The sequence below is a fragment of the Cervus canadensis genome, chromosome 26 (genome assembly GCF_019320065.1).
Source record: "Cervus canadensis isolate Bull #8, Minnesota chromosome 26, ASM1932006v1, whole genome shotgun sequence".
NCBI classification, from domain to species: domain Eukaryota; kingdom Metazoa; phylum Chordata; class Mammalia; order Artiodactyla; family Cervidae; genus Cervus; species Cervus canadensis.
This window is the reverse complement of record NC_057411.1, coordinates 15,271,717-15,296,964: the sequence shown is the minus strand read 5'-3', so window position 1 is coordinate 15,296,964 and position 25,248 is coordinate 15,271,717. Positions and strand designations below refer to the sequence as shown.

At 35.6% G+C, this 25,248-nt stretch overlaps 1 protein-coding gene across 14 annotated transcripts in view; it reads right to left on the bottom strand.

Annotated features, from left to right (window-relative positions):
• The window catches only part of ADGRL3 (adhesion G protein-coupled receptor L3), a 709,244-nt gene that overhangs the window by 75,883 nt on the left and 608,113 nt on the right, over positions 1–25,248 (bottom strand). For all 14 annotated transcript variants that reach the window (XM_043447764.1, XM_043447769.1, XM_043447767.1 and 11 more), the window contains 2 exons: positions 15,975–16,041; positions 14,685–14,776 (listed from right to left, as the gene is read on the bottom strand). In XM_043447764.1, the coding sequence (XP_043303699.1) occupies positions 14,685–14,776; positions 15,975–16,041 (159 nt within the window). The remainder of the gene's footprint in view (positions 1–14,684; positions 14,777–15,974; positions 16,042–25,248) is intronic.

The window sequence follows — 25,248 nt, the reverse complement described above, 5'->3', positions numbered from 1 at the left end:
TCCGTCCATAGTTCATCAGGCACTCTGTTTATCAGATCTAATCCCTTAAATCTATTTGTTACTTCCACTGTATAATAATAAGGGATTTGATTTAGGTCATACCTGAATGGTCTAGTGGTTTTCCCTACTTTTTCAATTTAAGCCTGAATTTGGCAATAAGGAGTTCATGCTCTGAGTCATAGTCAGCTCCCAGTCTTGTTTTTGCTGACTGTATGGAACTTCTCCATCTTTGGCTGCAAAGAATATAATCAATCTGATTTCGGTATTGATCATCTGGTGATGTCCATGTGTAGAATCTTCTCTTGTGTTGTTGGAAGAGGGTGTTTGCTATGACCAGTGCATTCTTTTGGCAAAACTCTATTAGCCTTTCCCTGCTTCATTTTGTATTCCAAAGCCAAAGGTGCCTGTTACTCTAGGTATTCATTGACTTCCTACTTTTGCTTTCCAGTCCCCTATAATGAAAAGGACATCTTTACTGGGTGTTAGTTCTAGAAAGTCTTGTAGGTTCTCATAGAACCATTCAACTTCAGTTTCTTCAGCATTACTGGTTGGGGCATACACTTGTATTACTGTGATATTGAATGATTGCCTTGGAAACGAACAGAGATCATTCTGTTGTTTTTGAGATTGCATCCAAGTACTGCATTTCAGACTCTCTTGTTGACTATGAGGGCTACTCCATTTCTTCTAAGGGATTCCTGCCCACAGTAGTAGATATAATGGTCACCTGAGTTAAAGTCATCCATTCCAGTCCATTTTAGTTTGCTGATTCCTAAAATGTCAATGTTCACTCTAGCCATCTCCTGTTTGACCACTTCCAATTTGCCTTGATGCATGGACCTAACATTCCAGGTTCCTATGCAATATTGCTCTTTACAGCATTGGACTTTACTTTCATCACAAGTCACATCCACAACTGGGTGTTGTGTTTGTTTTGCTCCATCTCTTCATTTTTTCTGGAGTTATTTTCTCACTGATCTCCAGTAGCATATTGGGCACCTATCGACCTGTGGAGTTCAGATGGGAATACCAGACAACCTGACTTGCCTCTTGAGAAACCTGTACGCAGGTCAGGAAGCAACAGTTAGAACTGGACATGGAACAAAAGACGTTCCAAATAGGAAAAGGAGTATGTCAAGGCTGTATATTGTCACCCTGCTTATTAAACTTATATGCAGAGTATATCTTGAGAAATGCTGGGCTGGAGGAAGCGCAAGATGCAATCAAGATTGCCGGGAGAAATATCAATAACCTCAGATATGCAGATGACACCACCCTTATGACAGAAAGTGAAGAACTAAAGAGCCTCTTGATGAAAGTGAAAGAAGAGAGTGAAAAAGTTGGCTGAAAGCTCAACATTCAGAAAACTAAGATCATGGCATCTGGTCCCATCACTTCATGGCAAATAGATGGGGAAACAGTGGAAACAGTGACAGATTTTCTTTTCTTGAGCTCCAAAATCACTGCAGATGGTGACTGCAGCCCCGAAGTTGAGACACTTACTCCTTGGAAGAAAAGTTATGACCAATCTAGACAGCATATTAAAAAGCAGAGACAGTACTTTGTCAACATAGGTCAGTCTAGTCAAAGCTTTGGTTTTTCCAGCAGCTGTATGGATGTGAGGGTTGGACTATAAAGCAATCTGAGCACCAAAGAATTGATGCTTTTGAACTGTGGTGTTGGAGAAGACTCTTGAGAGTCCCTTGGACTGCAAGGAGATCCAACCAGTTCATCCTAAAGGAAATCAGTCAAGAATATTCATTGGAAGGTCTGATGCTGAAGCTGAAACTCCAACACTTTGGCCACCTGATGTGAAGAACTGACTCATTTGGAAAGACCCTGATGCTGGGAAAGATTGAAGGCAGGAGGAGAAGGGGAAAAAAGAGGATAAGGTGGTTGATGGCATTACCAACTCAATGAACATGAGTTTGAGTAAATTTCGGGGGTTGGCAATGGACAGGGAGGCCTGGCGTGCTGCACTCCATGGGGTTGCAAAGAGTACGACATGACTGAGTGACTGAACTGAACTGAAGGGCAGATCCAGAGTGTTTAAGTCATTTATTTTGGAATTTATGACTAAATTTTTACCTGCAGTATGTGATTCAAAATGTAATTCAATATTTAACTTAATATTACCCACAAATTTTCTTTAAACATCTCCAAGAAACATTTTAAATATGGGTTGATTAGGATTTGCAAGCTAAAAATGTCTTTGAGCCCAATAATATTTATGCAAAATTTCTCACAACAAATTTTTAAAATCGTTTCAGTCAACTTTCAGACAAATTTGTAGGCTGATAATCATTGTACTAAATAGAATTTTCAGTTAAAAATAATTTGTGTCACTTTGTGCTGTTCTGTGCTGAGTTGCTCAGTCATGTCCAACTTTCTCAAAGAGTCACTTTAGAGTTATAGCAACCAAGACAGCTCTTAAAAACCACATAATTGTGATATCCATGAGATTTCATATATTTCATTCAGCCTTGAAGCAAGCATAGTTTGCACTTTATATTTTAAAGAAACATGACCCTAAGTAATCACTGGGGCAAAAATTGACTTATATATTTAAAAGAAAGATGATCTTTGTGGAAATAAATCAAAAGTGACTCAAATCTCTTTATTTATATTGAAATATATAGTTCCAAATCTATTATTTCCTTGTATAATTGTTTATAAGCCGAAAGTATATTAAAATAAATACATTACAAATTAATGAAAACACTTTAGGATAGAATTTGTGAGTTTAACCAATAGTAAGTAAGATTAAGTTTTACAAGACAGAATTAAACAAGATAATGCTAAATACATGTACCTGTTTTGAAAATGCACAGCAGTTACATTTTTAAAAATGAACAAAAAAGTTTAAAACAGTATGCTTAAACATTTTTAATTCCTAATAATAACTAGATTCTTACATTAATTTCTTCTATGGTCAGACTGGTTCCAAATAGGAAAAGGAGTACGTCAAGGCTATATATTGTCATCCTGCTTATTTAACTTATGTGCAGAGTACATCATGAGAAATGCTGGGCTGGAAGAAGCACAAGCTGGTATCAAGATTGCCAGGAGAAATATCAATAACCTCAAATATGCAGACGACACTACCCTTATGGCAGAAAGTAAAGAAGAAGTAAAGAACCTATTGATGAAAGTGAAAGAGGAGAGTGAAAAAGTTGGCTGAAAGCTCAACATTCAGAAAACTAAGATCATGGCATCTGGTCCCATCACTTCATGGCAAATAGATGGGGAAACAGTGGCTGACTTTATTTTTCTGGACTCCAAAATCACTGCAGATGGTGATTGCAGACATGAAATTAAAAGACGCATGCTCCTGGGAATGAATGTTATGACCAACCTAGATAGCATATTAAAAAGTAGAAACATTACTTTGCCAAAAAAGGTCCAGTCTAGTCAAGGCTATGCTTTTTCCAGTAGTCATGTATGGATGTGAGAGTTGCACTCTAAAGAAAGCTGAGCGCCGAAGAATTTTGAGAGTCCCTTGGACTGCAAGGAGATCCAACCAGTCCATCCTAAAGGAGATCAGTCCTGGGTGTTCATTGGAAGGACTGATGTTGGAGCTGAAACTCCAATACTTTGGCCACCTGATGTGAAGAGCTGACTCACAGGAAAAGACCCTGATGCTGGGAAAGATTGAGGACAGGAGGAGAAGGGGATGATAGAGGATGAGATGGTTGGAGGGCATCCCCGACACAATGGACATGGCTTTGGGTGGACTTCGGGAGTTGATGATGGACAGGGAGGCCTGGCGTGGTGCGGTTCATGGGGTTGCAAAGAGTCGGACACGACAGAGAATTGATGGTATAAATAAAAGCAAAGACTAGAATAAGTTCTATCTGTCAAAGAATTTGGGGATGAATGAACTGCAATAGTATAATACTTCCATTTTCATAATTTAGACATATACAGCAGACATTTAATGATGATAATTAGACATGAGAACAAACTGGAGAACAATTATATCAAAGAATTTCTTGCACTCTGGTGAAAGTTCTGGGGCCCACAACAGATTTCCCAATCTGGGGATCTGGCAAAGGGACTGAGAACCCAGGGAATTTGATTTTGAAGGCCAGTGGGATTTGATTATAGAACTTCCATGGGACTGGGGAAACAGACTCTTGGAGGGCAGAAAGAAAACCTTGTGCGTAGTAGGACCCGGGAGAAAGGAGCAGTGACCCCACAAGAGACTGAGCCAGACTTGCCTGGGCTTGTCCTGGAGTCTCCAATGGAGGCGTGGGTCCACAGTGGCCTGCATGGGGTAAGGGGCACTGAATACAACAGCTCTGGGAGCCATGGCATGCTGGCATAAGTCCTTTAAAAGGAGGTCATCATTACCCCATTAATCCTAGTAGGGAAAACAGCCCCACCCATCAATAGAAAATAGGATTAACGATTTTCTGAGCATGGCCCCACCCATCTGAGCAAGGCTCCAACTGCCCCTCAGTCAGTCCTTCCCACCAGGAAGCTTTCATAAGCTTCTTGTCCTTCTCCATCAGAGGGCAGACAGAATGAAAACTGCAATTTACAGAAAGCTAACCACACTGATCACATGGATCACAGGCTTGTCTAACTCAGTGAATCTATGAGCCAGGCCATGTAGGGCCACCCAAGACAGATGGGTCATAGTGGAGAGTTCTGACAAGACAGGGTCCACTGGAGCAGACCACTTCAGTGTTCTTGCCTTGAGAACCCATGAAGAGTATGAAAAGGCAAAAAGACATGACACAGAAAGATGAACTCCCCAGCTTGGTAGGTGCCCAATATGCTACTGGAGAAGAGCATAGAAAATAGCTCCAGAAGGAATGAAGTGGCTGAGCCAAAGTGGGAACAATGTTCAGTTTTGGATGTGACTGGTGGTAGAAGAAAAGTCTGCTGCTGTAGAAAACAGTATTTCATAGGAACCTGGAATGTTAGGTCTGTGAGTAAAGGTACATTGGAAGTGGTCAAACAGGAGATGGCAAGAGTGAACACTGACATTTTAGGAATCAGTGAACTAAAATGAACTGGAGTGGGCAAATTTAATTCAGATGGCCATTATATCTACTACTGTGGCCAATAATCCCTTAGAATAAATGGAGTAGGTCTCATAATCAACAAAAGAGCCTGAAATGAAGTATTTGGGTGCAATCTCAAAAACGACAGAATGATCTCTGTTCGTTTCCAAGCCAAATCATTCAATATTACAGTAATCCAAGTCTATACCACAACCTCTAATGCTGAAGAAATGAAGTTGAATGGTTCTATGATGACCTACAAAACCTTCTAGAACTAATACTAATAAAAGATGTCCTTTTCATCATAGAGGACTGGAATGCAAATTAGGAAGTCTCAGGAGATACCTGGAGTAACAGAGAAGTTTGGCCTTGGAATACAAAATGAAGCAGGACAAAGGCTAACAGTTTTGCCAAGAGGACGTCCTAGTCATAGCACCCTCTTCCAACAACACAAAAGACGACTCTACACATGGACATCACCAGATGGTCAATTCCCAAATCAGAATGATTATATTCTTTATAGCCAAAGATGGAGAAGCTCTATAGAGTCAGAAAAAACAATACTGTGAGTTGACTGTGGCTCAGATCATGAACTTCTTATTGCCAAATTCAGACTTTAATTGAAGAAAGTAGGGAAAACCATTAGGGCATTCAGTCATGACCTAAATGATTAAACAGTGGAAGTAACAAATAGATTCAAGGGATTAGATCTGATAGACTGAGCGCCTGAGGTACTAAGGACAGAGGTTTGTAACATTGTATAGAAGAGGCTTTGGATGATAGCACTCTTTTCTCTCTTTGTTTTTGCTTTTGAACACAACTGCTGAAGAGTAAGGTGGTGGGAACTGAAGGAGACACCTCTGGACCAAAAGCTGACACTGTGAGTGACAACAGCCAATAGGCTAAGGGTGATAAATGATGGAAAGATCTTAGGTACTTACTAATATCACTTAGCTATTAAATCAGCTACAGAGATACGTACTTTTGGATTTTAGTTTTTATTAATCACCAGGATCATTATGATGTATATACTCACAGCAAGGATATCCTAACAGAAACATACCATGACAAGGGACACAAACCAATCTGACTGGGAAATCACTATCTTAAGCTGTTGTCATGTCTGCATACTACCTTTACATTATTACTTTTTTATTAATCATCTCACTTTGCTTAATGGTTTAACAGGAAATATATCATTGTCATAAATGGAAAAAAAAAAGCAGAATCAGTTACCACTAGAGAAAGTAATAAAGATATATAAAATAAATCAATATTCAATATCTGAAAAACACTAAATGCAAAAATCAAATCAAATCAAACCTATATACCAATGATTTCAAATTTAAATCATCAGCTCTCTTTACTATTCCAACTGCTTATGCATCATCTACACTGCACTATTTAGTAAGTCTTTCAAAATTATGTTGTTCAACTCCCCTCCCAAATCTCCTAATCTGCCCCAAGTGTGTCTTTTCCTACAGTTCCATATCTCAATACCCAATGCCAAAAACCTTGGAATCACACTCTACTCCTATCTCTTATAGTCTGTGTAAATAAATTAACAATTCAGTAAGTTGTATCTTCAATACATATTCAAAATTTTATCACTTCTCATTTATTAAATAAATTACTGAGCAATTAAAGGACAAAAATAAAATCTGTTTATACATTAAACAAAATATGTGAATAATATGGAATATAAATGTTATTTAATTATAATTATTCTTGTGTTTCTTCCACCCTAATGAAAGTTTAAGTGAATATTTGCTCCTAGTTATTTTGGGGGAAAAACTATAGCCTTCTTATAACTACTTATTTTAGATTAATCTGTCATTGCATGTATAATTACTACAGAAATGCTGGTTTCATAAAATAATTCTGATTACCAAGCTTTCCCAGAGTCTGAATGCACATTTCATATAGGATACAAAGGAAATCTGAGTCTAGCCAACATACAAAGAACACAGGAGCTACTAACTTTTACGTTTTTCTCATAAAGGAGATTTTTTCCCCCCTCAGGCAGTCTTTCAGGCTTTCTCATCCTTAGGCTGTAATTGACTGTCCTAATCCTGATATAAACCTGATCATTTTGGGGAAAAGTGAAAGAATTATTTGATCTCAAGGTAAACTGCCTGACAGTTTTCCATTGTGCCTGTGACAGTCATCCTTCAAACTGTTTTTTCTTTTTTTTCCCCTCTCTCAGTGTCAGCTCCCAGAAAATCAAGTATGCCAAACACAGTGATGTAAAAAACACCTGGTTCCTAGAAAGAGCTCATGGGGATCTGAATGCATTTTAAAGAGAAAGCCTGAAAACAGAGACTAACACTTTTAATATTTCACAAAACTTAAAACTACAGCCTAAAATGCATGATACAATGAGACTGGCAACAAGACTGGCCGAATGCACAGCTTTGTGAACTGGTGGCTAAAGTTAATCTTCCACAGAAGTGATTGTTAAATGTTTGTAGTTGAAATTAAGCTAATCAGTTAAAGGACTAACTAAAAGCTGAGGAAAGTCTTAACTTATTTGAAGTAAATCTAGTGGTGTCATAAAAATACACAGAACTTCAAACAGTGCTGTTTAGATTATATTACTCTTCAAATACAACTCAGTCATTTATGATAACTTTGTGAGACTTTTTCAGTGATGTTTAACCACAGACCAAGGAAATGGAGGGAAGGTGGGGAAAATGAGATACTGAATGATATTCTTTTCAGAATATTCTTAAAAATTATTTTATTACAGTGAGTAAAGTAAATCAATTACTGGTTCTGACTCTCCTAAGAACTAAAGTGTTCACAGTGTGTATGGGTGTTGACAAGTATATTTGATTTAAAAGTTTTGGAAAAACACATCTCAGTAAAGTGTGTTGGCTGAGGAAATTTTTTACAAGAGGTGACGGTGTCTAAACACATCTCTAAATGCTTAAGCTAATTAGAAATCTATGGCGTTTACTTTAAATGTAGTAGTTTGGGTGGTGGAAGGTAAACAATGAATACAATTAATTGAATAGAGACACAATTTTTTTTTTAACGTCTTCATGGACTATATAAACTATACTGAGCTTCCTTTATAAAAGCCCAAAACAATATTTCAACCTTTTACATCATAGCTAGTATTTTTCCCTTCATGGATCACAACTTTGCCATGTTGAAGGGGCTTGAGTAACTCATGAGTTATGCTGTGCGGGGCCACTCAGGATGGACAGGTCACAGTGAAGAGTTCTGACAAAACATGATCCACTGGAGGAGAGAATGGCAAATCACTCCAGTATTCTTGCCAAGAGAACCCCATGGACAGTATGAATAAGCAAAAAGTTATGACACTGGGAGATGAGCCCCCAGGATGGAAGGTGCCCAACATGCTACTAGTGAAGAGCAGAGGGCAATTACTAACAGCTCCAGAAAGAATGAAGTGGCTGGCCAAAACAGAAACAATGTTCAGTTGCAGTTGTGTCTGGTGGTGAAAGTAAAACTGGACATTGTAAAGAACAATGTTGCATAGGAACCTGGAAATCAACCGTAAGTACTCCCTGGAAGGACTGATGCTGAAGCTCCAATACTTTGGCCAACTGGTGCTAAGAGCTGACTCATTGGAAAAGACTCTGATGCTGGGAAAGGTTGAAGGCAAAAAGCAAAGAGGGCAGCAAGGGATGAAATGTTTAGATAGCATCACTGACTCAATGGACATAAGTTTGAGCAAACTCAAACTTCTGGTAAGGACAGGCGAGCCTGGCATGCTGCAGTCCACGGGTCGTAAAGAGTCAGATATGAATTAGTGACTCAACAACAGTTAATATTTAAGAAGAATGAGAAAGTACTATAAATATTTTCCTCAAAACTCATCCAGAAGGCATTGAAGTGGGTGGATATTTTTACAACACATAATTCAGAACTAGGTTTCCAGTTTTCATAAAGGATTGAACTCTTTTTAAGATACTGCACTGACTACAGTATAAAAATGATAGCATTTTAAAAGCAGGAAATATATATATAAAATTCTATCTTAATATATTAATATAAAGAAGAAAAATCAGAGTATTGAAAGGTTTTGTGTACTGTTACATTTTTCATGATTATATCATTCTGCTTTTCCACCTTCAGTTTTTAAGAACCTACCACACTTAACTTCATGAAGTACTAATGTAGTACTAGCAAAGCTAAATGACTTAATTATTTCTACAAATATCTAGAAATACAGTACAAAGCAAAAGCTACCTTGTTAAGGAATAAGTAAGTTACTATGGATACTGTTAAAGTAAAACATTTTTCTATTCATCCCTGAAGCTACTCAGAAGCCTTCTTAGATTTCTTTATGTGTGGCAGATGTCCAAGTTCACTGAGATACTTTTTCCCCCCTAATTTAAAACTAACTACAGAACTTGCTACTTATTAATCAAATGAGCATTTCACTCCTGGAGCCAATTCTTTCTTAATAGGATAATTTTTGCCTAAAAAAAAAAAAAAGGATCATATCAGGTAAGTTCTACATGAGAAACAAAGCCAATCAAATTCTAATGAGATTTTGATAAGAGAATGAGCAAATTTTACTAAGGAAAACACTGAGATCCAAAGGCAGAAATGTATTTCCACATAGACTGATTAAAAATAATCAAACCATCCTATGTGAACACTAAATTATGTTCTGTATTCTTTATATATATATGATAATTTTAATTATAGCAAAACTCAATAAAGCAGAATCAATTATTCCTAATTCTGAGGAGGTACTAAGACTTCAGAGGCATGATGTAACTTGTGAGGTCATAGAACCAATTCGAAGTGAAATTGTGTATAACGTGAGTTGTTCCTTCTCTTCAGCACTATACCTTCCCTTAGGGATCAGAGCACAGGGAGGCAGGAAGGCACGTGAAAGCTGTTTCTTCAAACTATCTGAACATTGTGTTTGCCAATCCATCACTCATGCAAAACCACAGTGAACGGGAGATACCAGAAACTGGAAAACACGGCTCGGTCAAGATAAGAAGCCTGGATGCAGAAGATATCTGTCCCTGGAAAAGGGCAAAGGGACAGATAGAGGAAACAGAAATCTAGCAGATTCTTTTTTTCTCCATATGGGCACCAACTTTCTTTCTTTGCCCTAAAAATTCATATTATTTATTTTTATTATTCAAAGTCATTGTGATGCTGTTAAATATTTTTCAACGATACAAGTAGCTTATAGAAATGATAGAAATGATCAATTTCTGTGATCATAGATCAAATGATCAACTATAGAAATGATCAATTTTTGTTTCTCAGGTAAATGTCAAGAGTGCTATAAATGTTCCTCAAAAATTAAAGTTATACATGTCATAATACTTCAGCAATACTATAAATTAAGTTTGTGCTGATAACAATTAATTAATTGCTTTATTATATTTATATATATATATTTTTAAATTAGGCTAGATTTTCCTTATGTCTGAAATTCAACCCGAAAATTCAAGTGACTGGAGTTATTTTTTTCCTCCAAATATAATTAGCTATTTCGATGAAAAGAAGACAAAGGACAAGTAAGAAAAGAGCAAACAGAAATGCAGTTTTAAGTACTTTTCTGGTTATATCTGAGACGTGGAGTACCTCTACCTCCATAATTATGTTAACTATAGCAATTTATTATTATTTTTTCCCAGAGTATATCATTAATATAGTCATGATCCAACCAAATGAATACTGTATACTAACATCAAAATGTATTTATTTACTTATTTTTTATAAGTCAAATGCTAATTTATTCACTTATAATAAGAATTAACTGTCAAGTAGGCTGGAACACTTCATGTCAGCTGGTTAGCAAATATTCGCCCCATAACACACAAAAAAGATGTATTATTAATATGATGACTATGGAGTAAATTTAAATGAAAATATAACTAAATAGTTTTTAAATGATTAATTAATTAGAGTAGCATCAGTCATGCAGTGCTAGGGAAAAGAAAGTCTGTGGAGAAATAGCAGATAAGACCTGAAGGAAAAGTGAGTGCCTCTAGAATGGCCGGGGGGCACATAGCTTAAAATGAAGCTGTAGAAAGGGGCAACTAGATTAGGAAGGCTTACTGGAGAAGGCAATGGCACCCACTCCGGTACTCTTGCCTGGGAAATCCCATGGACGGAGGAGCCTGGTGGGCTGCAGTCCATGGGGTCGCTAGGAGATGGGCACGACTGAGTGACTTCACTTTCACTTTTCACTTTCATGCATTGGAGAAGGAAATAGCAACCCACTCCAGTGTTCTTGCCTGGAGAATCCCAGGGACGGGGGAGCCTGGTGGGCTGCTGTCTATGGGGTCGCACAGAGTCGGACACGACTGAAGCGACTTAGCAGCAGCAGTGGGCCATGGTATAAAGTTTGGACTTCAGTGTAAGAGTGACAGGAAACCACCGATGAGTTTTACCCAAGAGAGGTCCATGATCAGATTTAAACTTTTCAAGAGATCGTTCTAGCTAATGAAGGCAGGGGGGCCAGAATCAGTGTGGGGCAAAATGTCAGAAGACCATTGAAGCAGCTTTGCAGAGGTTCACTGTGGCATAAAAGATAGTGGTGTAGTGAATATGGGAAGAAGGAACACATTTTGGATAAAGAAGATATTTCTTCTCTGTGAAAGAACATACATAATAAAAGTAATAAATATTTAATAAATGTATGAATGAATGGTTTTAGAAAGACACTGTCTGGCAAAGGCCTTATATAGTGAGCTTATTTTCTCAGCAAACTGTGTAAAGTGGTGGGTTTTATTCATTATTTTACAAAAGAAAACATAACAAGAAAACATACATTTTTATGCCCTCTCTCCATACTAAAAAAGATTTTCCAAATAAATCATGCTTTTAAAGTAAATACCCTCATATCACCCATACCACTTAAAAATTTATATCATACAGATCCTTATTTTTACTAAAAACAAAAAGGATGCCAGATTTTGTATTTTGCTTTTTCTTAAATTTTTTTTTCTTTGTGATTATGTCCTGGTGATTTTTTTTACAAGTATCTATGAAATAGTTAACATATGTTGAATGAAATAAAATGTCCTTCAAATTCTGTAAAGTTCTAGGAAATATTTTCTTGAGACTTATTTTTTAATTTTCTCTCTCCCACATGTCCTCATAACCTGTAGATGACCATTTTTCTTACTTTGTAGAGGAGAACAGATAGAAATTCCTCAATTTACTGTTCCACTCTGGTTCTACCACATATGTATATCACACCTATTAACTATTTTATCCATTCTGAGTAGACAAGAATTCCCCTAGCTGGTTTATGGCATCTCAGAACAAAAGTGCCTCATGAAATCGAATGAAGTGGAATTACTGTCCCACTCTACTGGATCTCATTCCCCACAGTTTCTTGGATCAGGATTATAGCACATATTCCCTTTCCTCTATTTCTAACCACTTTTAAAACTGGTTCTTTCCCATCAGCATATCCATATGCATATCTTTCCATCTTAAAACTACCCTCTATATTCTTTATAACAGCTGCCATATTTACCTCCTTGTACCTTATTGACTTTTCCTTAAAAACCATCATCATTACATCATTACATTCCTGATTACATTCCTCTGCTCATTTGATGGCAGGGTATGTATGCTTCATTATTATACCCATTTTAAAGAAGAGAGAAAGGCTCAATAAACTTGCCAAAGGCTGTAAACTATACAGGAATTTAGACAGAATTCAAATCAAGACAGCATCATTTAATGCTTTATTTTGCTTCATAATATAAAATTTGATGCCATCTCTACTATTACATGTAATTATTGCTTTTGTGTGCTTGTTTTTCTAATTAGTAATATCACAAAGATTCAACTTGTATTACTTAAAGAAATACATATAAATAATGAGAAAACAAATGTATCTTTTAAAATATGTGACTCTACTAAGTTCAAGACATTTCTAAAATTTTTAATTTGGTAAAAGCTGTCACATAAACACCAAAGTGTTATTCACTTCTTTCTAATAGTACTTTAAAATGTAACAAAAATGATAAAATATTAAATGCATTTTACATTACATAAAGATAGATATAAAGATATAATTTATATGAAAGTGAGTACAAATATGCTAAGATAAAGAAGTTATATTTTATATGCCTATATAATTGATCTAAATTCAATACCATTAGGAACAAAGAGTCCAAGTAACTATAATGACATTTTAGAAGGGCAGTCTAGTTGTACATAATTCAAAAGTGTAATGACTCAACTTTGTAATATTAAACTACAAAAGACTATTACTCACAGTAGATAAGTTCTAGTTTGCTCCATTATATTTTTATTTTTTCTAACCCTTTAGCTACTTTTTCAACTGTTATAGACAGAAGATCCCTTAAACCAAATTAAGCACTTAATTTCAATGCACTTGGTCACTACAGTCTTTAATGCATGACTTTATTCTGAAAACACATTGAGGGCTTACTATAGGCAAGGATCTATGTCAGGTGCTAAACAAAAGTAGATGAGAAATGGGTGACAGAGCTATTATCTGACGTAGTTCAAGGAGAATGTCAGTAGCACATGAAAGTTACAGGCAACCTCATTAAACCTCTGAAAGTACATTCATTTAAATAAAAATATTTAACCAGTTTACACATAGCATACGCAATCACATACAAAAGCTACTTGATACAGACTATATGTTAATGACTAAAGTACATCTCCATACTATTCTTTTTCAAATGTCACAGCCTTTAAGGGAATAGGACAAAGTTCTTGGTTATACTAAATATCTTTTTTTTTTCCAGAAAATGTAAATTGGCTTCTTTTTGTGTATAGAAAGAAGTACTACTAGGGAGGAAAGGAATGTGGTTATTTTCTTATCTCTGCATGTTTCAGATTTTTTTGAGCATAAAAAAGCAGATTTTGGTTAAAGGATAAACCTGAGAGTTAAAAGATGATTGCATAGTGAGAGTCTTCTGGTGGGATTTACTTCCCAAGATATTTGCTAACATTTCAAAGAAGGTAAAATCTGGAGCCTTAAACTTGTATGCCATAGGATTCTACATTAGGGAGATGTGAAGTTTCTCTCTCTCTCAGGAGGACAGAAGGGCAGCAGTGTAAGAATTCCTCTGCAAACACCCAGATTACTAATTTCTGGGTTCCTCACCTGTAGTGTAAACACCCCCATTTGGTACTTGAAGATGGGACCATCTTGCTCCCTTCCCATTGCTCTGACGTAGGAGATGGAATGTTGAGTACTGGTGTGGCTATTGCTCTATGAAACAAGAGTCTGCCTGATATAGTAACTATGTATTTGCTTCCTGGACAAAATAAATAAAGGCATCTAATAAAAACTTGGTCTTCCCTGGTAGCTGAGTTGGTAAAGAATCTGACTGCAGTGTAGGAAACCCGGGTTCAGTCCCTGGGTTGGGAAGATCATGGGGTCACAAACAGTCAGGCATGACTGACAGACTAACACACTTTCAATAAAAACTTATCATTTTTTAAATTAGAATTTAGAAGAAAAGAAGTTTCTTTGAAGACAAAGCTTCACTATACTTATTTTCAGGCATATCAAGTCACCTAAGTAGTCAATAAATGATCTTATTCAGCAAAGAAAACACATTGATCTTTATCATTTTGTCATAAAAATCTCAATACAATTAAAAGTATGAATAGTTTAGTGGATCAAGGTAAGGTAGACTAAAGAAAAACAAAAGAAAAGTTACTTACTTGATATTATCAAGACAGCCAGATTCAGGTTTCAGAATGGCAGTGTGATGAAACATTTTATATAAAGCAATCCCAAGGAAGATTACATTAAGCTGGAATGTAAAAGGTACTGTTATGTAGTATAACTGGAATAGAAAAAAGAGTAAGTCTGTTTTCTATGACAGATGAGTTGTTCTGGGAAATTAGCTCTCATAAATAATTGGATCACAGATAATCATCTAGTATTTTTGTAAAGGCAGCTTGGAAACTTGAGATACCAAAGGATTACAAAGCATTGATATGCCAAATGCAAATAGAAAATCAGCAGCAGTTGGAATGATGCTGTAGAAACTATAAAACAATTCAAAGTCAAGTATATGTTTATAAAAAAGACAATACCTATTCCAGGTTGATATTATATCCACCTTCCAAACATGGACCTTAACTTATTGTTCAAATGATGTATTACAAAACTAATATTCAAAATCATAATATTTGTGAGTAGTTAAATCAAAAGGCTTATAAAATGCTGGTTAAATTCTCATGCTACAACAAACTAGAATTAAAGTAGTGGGCACCCCCAACGACATTGTTATATCACTGGACCAAAAAGAGCATATGACAGGAAATAAAACAAACCACATGTTAAAATGCCCTTGTTACCTGCTTTGTTTATACTTCAGAACTTGGGGCAACCTTGTCTTTTAAAATGATAAGCATATAAATAATGATACCAACAATAGTATCTAAATTAGGATAGACAGTTCATATTTGATAGATATTATGCATTTAAAAATAAAAAAGAAAGCATTATTCCAGAATGTTTACCTAACTCACTTGTCATTCTCAAGTAAAATCCTCTTAAATTTTAAAGTTTTTGAAATTTATATAAAAACAGAATTGGAAGGAACAGGAAGGTTATTTATTTATCTTTTTTGCCACATTTCCAATTTGATTGCATTCATAGTTCAAATTATCCAAATGAAAAAGAAAGAAAATGTACCACTGTCAAACAAAGTCATCACTGTTTAAAACCTATAAAACCAAATGGATTAGGCTAGATCAAGTTCTTGAGGAGCTATAGTACTGCATAAACTTGTGCAAATGCATGTTTTCTGCTCCCGAGGGTTTTGATTAAGCATTTTACAATACAAAAGTAGACTGAGTGTCTAATTGCTTGAGTTATTTAGGGTCAAATAAATACATGCTTACCCCCAAATTAATCTATGTAAAATAAAGATAGTCAGCACAGGGAGAGTGAAAGTTTTATTTCTTGACCTGGGGAACACATAGTTAATTAGGAGTTCTTACCATAATTATCAAGGTCGCTGGTCCTATAAAACTCCAAATGAAGTAGGTGTCAAGTCGGAGCCAACATCTGCAATGAAACACAGGGAGAGAAGGCATTCAAGGACTGGCTACGGGACATACATCAGGAGGGAGCTAGTGACAGAGAAGAATGTGAGCTGCAAAGCATTCCACGGGGAGACAGGAAATATTACATTGCTTGTTCATTTAAATGCTGAATTATGTGCCCAATTTCTGACAGCACTATTGATGGAGTAAGATAATTACCCCTGGAGGAAGCAGGAATAAATGGCACTGGGCCTATTTGCTGGGGCCTTTTGTGTCTGTCATAGAAATCTAAAGAAAAAAAAGAAAGAAAGAGCCATGCCTATAGCCATTAAGTCGAGTAGCTTTAAGCTATCCTTTTCTCTCCAATTATGGTGCTACATAACCTGCCTATCAGCTGTCAGGTAAAGTGACATTTTCCTGTCAAGAAGATCTGAGGAAATTCAGTACAAAGAAGAAATAAATTTGGTATCAGAAGATGGAAGTTTAATTAGGTTGGGCAGCCAACCTTTGAGAGTTCTTGAGTCTTAAAAACTGCATTGTTACTGCTAGTGCTTCTGCGGTTGCAAATGATCCTTAACATCCCATGAAGTTGATTCATGACCCAAAAGTAAATTATTAATCACTTAATTTCAGTTACATTTAATACTCCCCCAATTCTTAAAGCCTTTGGGAAATTACATTTTCTTTCTTCAGGATGACAGGAAGACAAAATGGAAGTGACTAGTTATGAGAAAGATTAACGTAAATTTTGAACGAATTACCTTTGATGTTAAAAATCATATCTTGAATTATTTGCCATTTGGATATACTTGAAGCATAATTAAAAAAAACAAACAAACTGGAAAATAGTTGAGGGGTGTGCTAAGCGTTCTAAAACAGCATGAATGTTGTCTGAAGTACGTAAATATTTCTGATTATGTAACTACTCATTAAATCTCATCAATAATGGAAAACCAGAAAAGCTATGAAGAAATTTATATATGTCAATACAGCAACAAACAAAAAAAAAGTTTTCAAGTGATGAAATGCTATAAAGTAGTGAAGAGGGAGGGTCTTTATATGTCAGTAAAATAGATCACAGTAACAAAGGTTAGTGAAAAACTAAAGTGACATATCTATATGACCTATAATATTCATATTTTTGACAGATATATATATATATGAATGCAATTTTTTTAATTAATTGGGAAAAATCACCTAACTCAATTAGTGATTGCCTCTCATATGAGTGTACAGAGGACTAGAAGTGCACAAGAGAGTCTTTAGCTATATGCTTCATTTTTAAAATTACCGAAAGCTACCTGCCAAAATACCAACAGTTTTGTCATCTGAGCAATAGAGCCAGTGAGCTTTACTATTTTTTTTCTTTTTACTTTTAAGTAACTTAAATTTTTTATAAAGGTTAAAAGTTAGATTTTTTAAGTGAAGAAATAACCAAATGCCCTGAAAAAACCTGATTTTAAAACAAGAAAATCTGGCTTTATTCTATAAAGTAAAATATTTGCGAAATAATTTGCATTGGGATCTATCTGCAGCCCAATAAGAAACTGACTACAAGTTCACATTTTTACATAATTCTCTTCATTCACAATAAACATAATAATCCTATTTGAAAAAAATGTTAGAGAAGCAATCAATACTCAAACTACTAGCCATTAATTTGTTTGAGTACTTAGTAGTCTTTTTGTTGTGCTGTTGTTAACAAAGTTTGGCCATGGAAAAATAAAAGTGTGGTATTGGCAATAAGCAGAAACAAACCAGAGAACTCAACAGTTGAAATACAAACATTGTCTTCATTCTGACCGTAGGCTAGTTTGTTACCCCTCTAATAATGAGTTCGTGTGTGTTGCCAGGAGACCAAAGCAGAGGAAATATCCATGGGTCTCTCTGGGTTTTCAACAAGGATTATATTTTCCCACAAATTAAGATCAATAAAGGACAAAGCACGAATATTTTCCCAGATTAAAACATACATAAGCACGCACGCACACACACACATACACCCACAGACACAGAGTCCAAGAAGGTTGCTAAAAAGCCAGGCTCCTCTGTCTATGGGATTCTCCAGGCAAGAATACTGGAGAGGGTTGCTATTTCCTTCTCCAAGGGGTCTTCCCAACCCAGGGATTGAACCCAGGTTTCCTGCATTGCAGGCAGATACTTTACCATCTGAGTGGCCAGGGAAGCTCTCTGAAATTATAGCAGCATGATATTCTAACAGCACATTTAAGAATGACTGTGATTTGTATAGCCCCTGTTCATGTGTAGGTCAAAGAAGTTTTTGAGAGTTAATCTGAGAACCAAAACATATTCTCTGCAAATTGTTTTCAAAGGGAAATGCATTTTGAGAATTTCTGAAAACAGTTACTCTACAGGTTAAGTACCTCTTACATGAGTAATTTTAATTACAATATTGCAGAATATCTTGGATTAAGTAGGAAAAAACTTTACATAATCTCACCAAATGTGTTGTTAAAATAATATCATTAAATTTTAGTCTTACAAAACTTTTATACTTTTTTGAAAAAAAGGTCTCTACTTAGCAAATGCTTTTTTTGGAAATAGATGTGCTTTTGACATAGTGATCTCTAAATGTAGAAGTGAAATTACTTTAGAAGTTTTTATTTTGGGGGGGGCAGTAAAAAAAATTCTTCAATATATATTTGGTATAAGTGAAATTACTGTATAAATGTTTTTTTTTATTGAAAGAAAATTCTTCAATATCTATTCAGTACAATAGATTTAAATTCCCTAGAGAACTAAACAGTGAATGAGGCAATACGAAAGACTTAACATGTGCCGAATAAATCATCCATCCCTAAGGGCTGCCTGGGCCTGACTATCTTCTGGAAGGCAACGTGGCAAGAATTCCTTTTCTAATTCAATTGCCATATGGCCATACCTGCTGTTTCTGGCTGCATGCTGGCTTTCTCAAAAGTTTCTGTATTTCCTCTCTTTCTCATTTAACTATCTCAAAAGTTTGTGTGATTTGTGCCCTGAGTTTCCTATGCCAGTGTTGAAAGAACGCACCCTAGCTTTAAGATCAGGGAGAATACAGACATCTCTCAGTATCCATGGAAATTGGTTCTAGGACCCCAAGCCCCCAATCCACAGATGCTCAGGTCCCTTACAGCTGGTCCTCTGTATTCACAGATGCTGAACCCATGGATCTAGAGGGCCAACTGTATCATGTGGGTGTTTTTACGTGCCTGGGCACATACAATCCACCTCATAGTATTCCACAAGTCTAGACAATTCAATGTCACTTAGATATAATGCAAAACCACTAATTAAGGGAAGACAAATGTTAAAGGAACAACTTATTGCACTAAACACAATAAAGTCTAGTTTGCAAATGACCAAATAGATATGTCACTGAAAAATATGATTTATCTGAAAATTTCCTTTATTCACTAAGCATCATTTAATTCGTGAAATTGGTAATTTTGTGCTTAGTCACTCAATCATGTCCAACTCTTTGTGACCCCATGGATTGTAGCCAACTAGGCTCCTTCGTCCATGGGGATTCTCTACGGAAGAATACTGGAGTGGGTTGCCATGCCTTCCTCCAGGGGATCTTCCCAAGCCAGGGAATGAACCCAGGTCTTCTGCATTGCAGGCAGATTCTTTACCATCTGAGCCACCAGGAAGCCACTGTTGTTTACTTTTGAAGATTATATCAATTCTTTTCTAATGAACTTCTGTCATTTATATATAATCTATAAATTAGGTTTATAGCAATATTGCAACAAGAGAGATAACCTGCTGTTGAAAGAGCAAGTGTATTCTGATGACACAACATGCTTATTTGACTCAAGTTTGGACAACCTTGTAAGACCAGATATATCCTGTAATTCAAAAGAGAACTTGTCACAAACCATAAACTTTGACTTTTCCTCCCATGTACCTATACAAAGATGTCATCAAAATTTTTTTTGTAGCAATTTTAAAAAATTATAAAATCAGCATATATTGCTAAATATTTGAAAAAGTCTTACTACATTAATTCAAGTTTATTGGTGCTAAAGAAGTAATGCCAATTTACATGGCTAAACTATCATTCTCTTCTAGAACTGTCTTCTTTCAAAATATAAGAAACACTTGCAAATTAGATGATAATAAAGGTATTGATATCTGGATCAGTCTCACATAAAAATATCAATTATCAATCCAGCAAGTACTACCTTAAAGTTTACTCAGAAAAATAAAAATAATGAAATTCATTTCTCAAAACAAGACCAGAGAAAACCATACTTCTAAAGCTAATTCTCTTCTACTAAAATACTCCTCATTGTTTTTCTTTCACCCTTTGCAGCCCCATGGACTATACAGTCCATGGAATTCTCAGGCCAGAATACTGAAGTGGGTAGCTTTTCCCTTCTCGAGGGGATTTTCCCAACCCAGGAATCGAACAGGGTCTCCTGCATCGCAGGCGGATTCATTACCAACTGAGCTATGTGGGAAGCCCTTCTTTCACTAGAAAAATGGTACTGAAGAATTTGTTTTCAGGGCAACAACGGAGAAACAGACATAGAGAACAGACTTATGGACACTGGGCAGGGGGAGAGCGTGAGACGTATGGAGAGCCTAACATGGAAACTTACATTACCATATGTGAAATAGATAGCCAAAGGGAGTTTGGGAATTTGCTGTACGGCTCAGGAAACTCAAACTCTGTAACAACCTAGAGGGTGGAATGGGGAGGGACATGGGAAGGAGTTCCAAAAGGGAGGGGATATATGTATACCTATGGCTAATTCATGTTGAGGTTTAATAGAAAACAGCAAAATTCTGTAGAGCGATTATCCTTCAATAAAAAATAAATTAATAAACACACACACACACAAAGGCATGAATGATTCTGTGTTTAGAAAAATGGTAAAACCAATTGCCCAATATATATAAATGTTACCAAAAACATATGACTTATAATGCTTTTAGATACTAGAAACACTACATTAGTGCAGTTCCTTATTCAAAGTTACCATGTTTAATATAGTGCCATTTAATTAAGAGGCCATGGTGCACTGTATTTTTTTGCCTGTTTATTCACTCTTATCAAAGTAGACATCTAACTATGAACCATTTTTTTGAAGTAATGTAAATTAACAATGGTATTTGCTTCATATTCTGCACACTCTAAATCACAGGCAAAACTGTCCTCGATGAGTATTAAATGTAACCAGTAAACAATCTTCGCTACTGGTAGATCCTGAAATTTACATGGTCTCATCAGATCAGATTGTTTATGAAAGTTTGTAAACTACATATTTGTCTTTTCTCTGTAACATATGCAGATCTGTGTATATTTGTACTACATATATCTGTCAAGATTGAGAGAGAAAAGAAGGAGTAAGGAGAATTGAGGGAAGAAAGGAAAGAAGAGGAAAAAGAACAGATAAATACTTCAAGTATAAATCTAGGTCTAAGCGTACTGACCCCATGGATTGCAGCCTGCCAGGTTATTCTGTCCATGGGATTTCCCAGGGAAGAATACTGGAGTGGGTTTCCATTTCCTTCTCCAGGGGAACCTCTTGACCTAGGGATCAAACTTGCACCTCCTGAATTGGCAGGCAAATTCTTTACCACTGAGTCACCATGGAAGTCCACATGTACACTTAGTTAAATATTTATACATATATATGCCCACACATACATACACATATGTATTTACTCATACACACAATTTCAAATATGGCAGTAGTTTCACAAGGTACTTATATAATAACCCTCATATTACAAATTAGAAAGTGAAACTGACTTGCTCACAGCCACATCGCTCATAATTAGTTGAGCCTGAATTTGATCCTAGTCTACCTGACTCCAAAGTCCCTTAACCTAGTGTTTCTCAAAAAAAAAAAAAATACACAAGATATAAAATAATAAAACCTAAGTTTTGTTGACAATTATAAATTTTAAATGATTAGATGAGAAATGTATATGTTGCACATAAATCACAGATTGCCCAAGTAAAAATATTAGATCTTTGCAATTATAAAGTGATCTCTTGATAAGCTATTATACTTCTTTGGTTCCAGTAAGAAGTTAAGTCTTACATTTGACATCAGTCATATTTTCTAAATAACAAGACAATAGTCTTGATGTTCTGTGATATAGCTAAATCTTACCAAAAAAAAATATGCTGAACCCTAAATTCTTATATACTGCATACAGTGATAATCTCATGCTCAGCACAGGTTCCTGGGTGATGAAATGATGATACAATAAGCCCTCAATCTCTGTAATTCATACATAAAACATGCTCTTGGCTTTAACAACATAACATATGACATACAGAGCACTCCTCACACACATCTTGAATGATTAGCTTGATATACGTCGATGATAAATACTTCTTCATTATCTATATTATTTCCCCCTGGCCAACTTAAAGTCAAACATGCCTGCTGACAACATATTCAATAAGGTAAATGCTTCATGTTAATGCAATATTACAAATAGGAATATTTTACATATAATAATATGATTAGAGAAATATTTCAGATGAATATATAATGTTCTATGAGTAGGATGAAGTGCTTAGACACTGTAAATGTATTGAATGAACCTATGCATATAACTTTCAGATACTATCAAGCATAATGTTCCTTGGCTGACTTCCTTCTTGAATGATAATATAATCCAGTATTTTAAAAATCAATAATCAGTTTTCTATCCAAATGATTATGCAAGTTAGAGAATGAAACTGAAATAAAGAAAGTGGAGGGGGATTTTAACTAGCAGAGGAGAGACTATGCTTTTTAGAGCTGTTGTTAAGCTCACTAGGAAGACAAATCTAAGACTTAATAGATGATTTATAATAATTTTCAGATCATAAAATTGATTTCAATTATCTTTAAGAGCTCAGTTATACTTCGAGAACTCAAGGATGTCCTGGTCCATTATAAATGTTCATGACCTAATCAACGTCTTTCAGAAACCCCTTACTAATTTTTGAACTTGCACTTTAATTCCTGGGCTACTCTCTGAGGTTTACTACTTCCCAGCACTCTCCCTCCTCCTCCTATTGGAACCTACTTCCTTCCAGCCCTTTTTCAATCTACCCATCACTTTAACCACTGCTTTTACTGCCCTAAACTTAGATTTCAAGGAAAGCGCTATAAAATATAACTGCATTTTTTCCTTTGAATAAAAATTAACTGTTCAAACAGTTTACATTTGGGGAGGTAATACTGAGGTAAATAAGGTTTACAGGAATTGAGTAGTTTCAGGTCATAAAATCAAACTATTTATCACAGAATTTCCACATCAGTTCTGTTTGAATTATTAAGTCAATGCCATACTTTTTATCTTTTGACAGAATCATACCCAATGGCCTCACTGAATATCTATATAAATAATAGCATGCATGCATGCCTGCATGCTAAGTCACTTTAGTCGTGTCTGACACTGTGCGATCCTATGGACTGTAGCCCGCCAGGCTCCTCTGTCCATGGATTCTCCAGGCAAGGATGCTGGAATGGGTTGCCATGCCCTCTTCCAGGGGACCTTCCCGAACCAGGGATCAAACTGGCGACTCCTGCATCTCCTGCATTGCAGCTGGATTCTTTACTGCTGAGCCACCAGGGAAGCCCCAAATAATAGTATAAGAGAGACTAAAGGAAGATATAAAAGAAGAGAGAAAATGGAAAAAATCCCATAGTCAGTACAATTTAGACCTGTGGTCTACTAGCTGAGGTTTTTATTTTAACAGTTGTACTGAAATTTTAATTTGATTTTAAGTATCTTATAATTGTGCCTAAATGTAATTCTAAGTCAATTGTCTCAAGAATAATGTCAACACAGATGAAAAGATTTCATTAAACACTATCATGAAATAATGAGATTCTCTTATAAACTTTGCAAATTGATGGCAAACTAAGCAACTTCTCAAAATCAAATTATGTATGCCTTGTGTGTCAGTATGTGTTTTGTACACAATAATCAATTCAACAACCCTAATAACATTTCATAGAAAAACACATCATAATCCATCAGCCAGATGGAATATGATAGTTACCTCTATCTGTATCAAAATAACATTTACTTAACCTACAAAAACAATTTTGTCTCTAATTTTATCTCCTACCATTGATACGATATTCTGTAATTTTTAGAAATGTAAGCTATTAATATTAAAGGTTTCAGAAATAAAACCTCATTGTTACTATAATAAAATACATTAAGAACACTAAGATGAGAAGAAAAGAAAGAGAAGCCTGTTATTTGGAATACTGTAATATATATTCAATGGTTTTATTCTAGATGTAATCAAGCAGTTGAGGCTAACAAGTAAAAATGTATGATAATAAAATTCCAAAAATAAGTAAAATAGACTTTTAAGACAAAAATTTTACTGTATCAAGTTTAATAATTTACAAAATAATGTGTGACAATATGTCTTTGAATTCTGGCTAATTGCTGTTTATTATGACTGTGGCCTTACATATTTGTATTAAAAACATCAATGTATCACATAAGGAGGTAACAGTGGCAAAAAAAAAACCCAAATAAACACTTAAGTATGATGAGCAGGAAGAAGGAAATGCCATTAGAAATAAAAGAAATAAGCAATAGTAACAAATCAGACAACAAAGACAAATTTAATAATAAGCAATAAGATATATAATTCTATATACAGAAATTCTTCTAGTTATATAAAAATTCTTTGCTTATATATACTTTTAAACGATATTTTGATTAAACTCCCTACAAAAACATGGTCTGTTCGTTTCAGCTTATCAGTTCAGTTCAGTTCAGTTCAGTCACTCAGTCGTGTCCGACTCTTTGCGACCCCATGAATCGCAGCACGCCAGGCCTCCCTGTCCATCACCAACTCCTGGAGTTTACTCAAACTCATGTCCATCGAGTTGGTGCTGCCTGGATTCATCTTATCAAGTACATACAAATGACTAAATAACATTTCGTTTTCAACACGTGCTTCCTCAATGAGCAAATCGGAACTCTATTAGACACTGGGCTGGATGAAGTCCCAAAGGAAAAAGTCAAACATTTTTTCCATGTATTTTGAAGGTCTCTCTCTGGACAATTTATTGAAAATACAAAAATGAGACACTAACTGCTCTGTGCCCACCTGTGACAGAGTTTTAGTGCAATTTTCCCTATCCTTTGCTATACTTCTTTCATTTATCCTTTATTTTATCTGTATCTGTTTTGCTTCTCCTTGTTTTGGGGAAAATCATAATGGTGAAACTGAATTATCATTAAG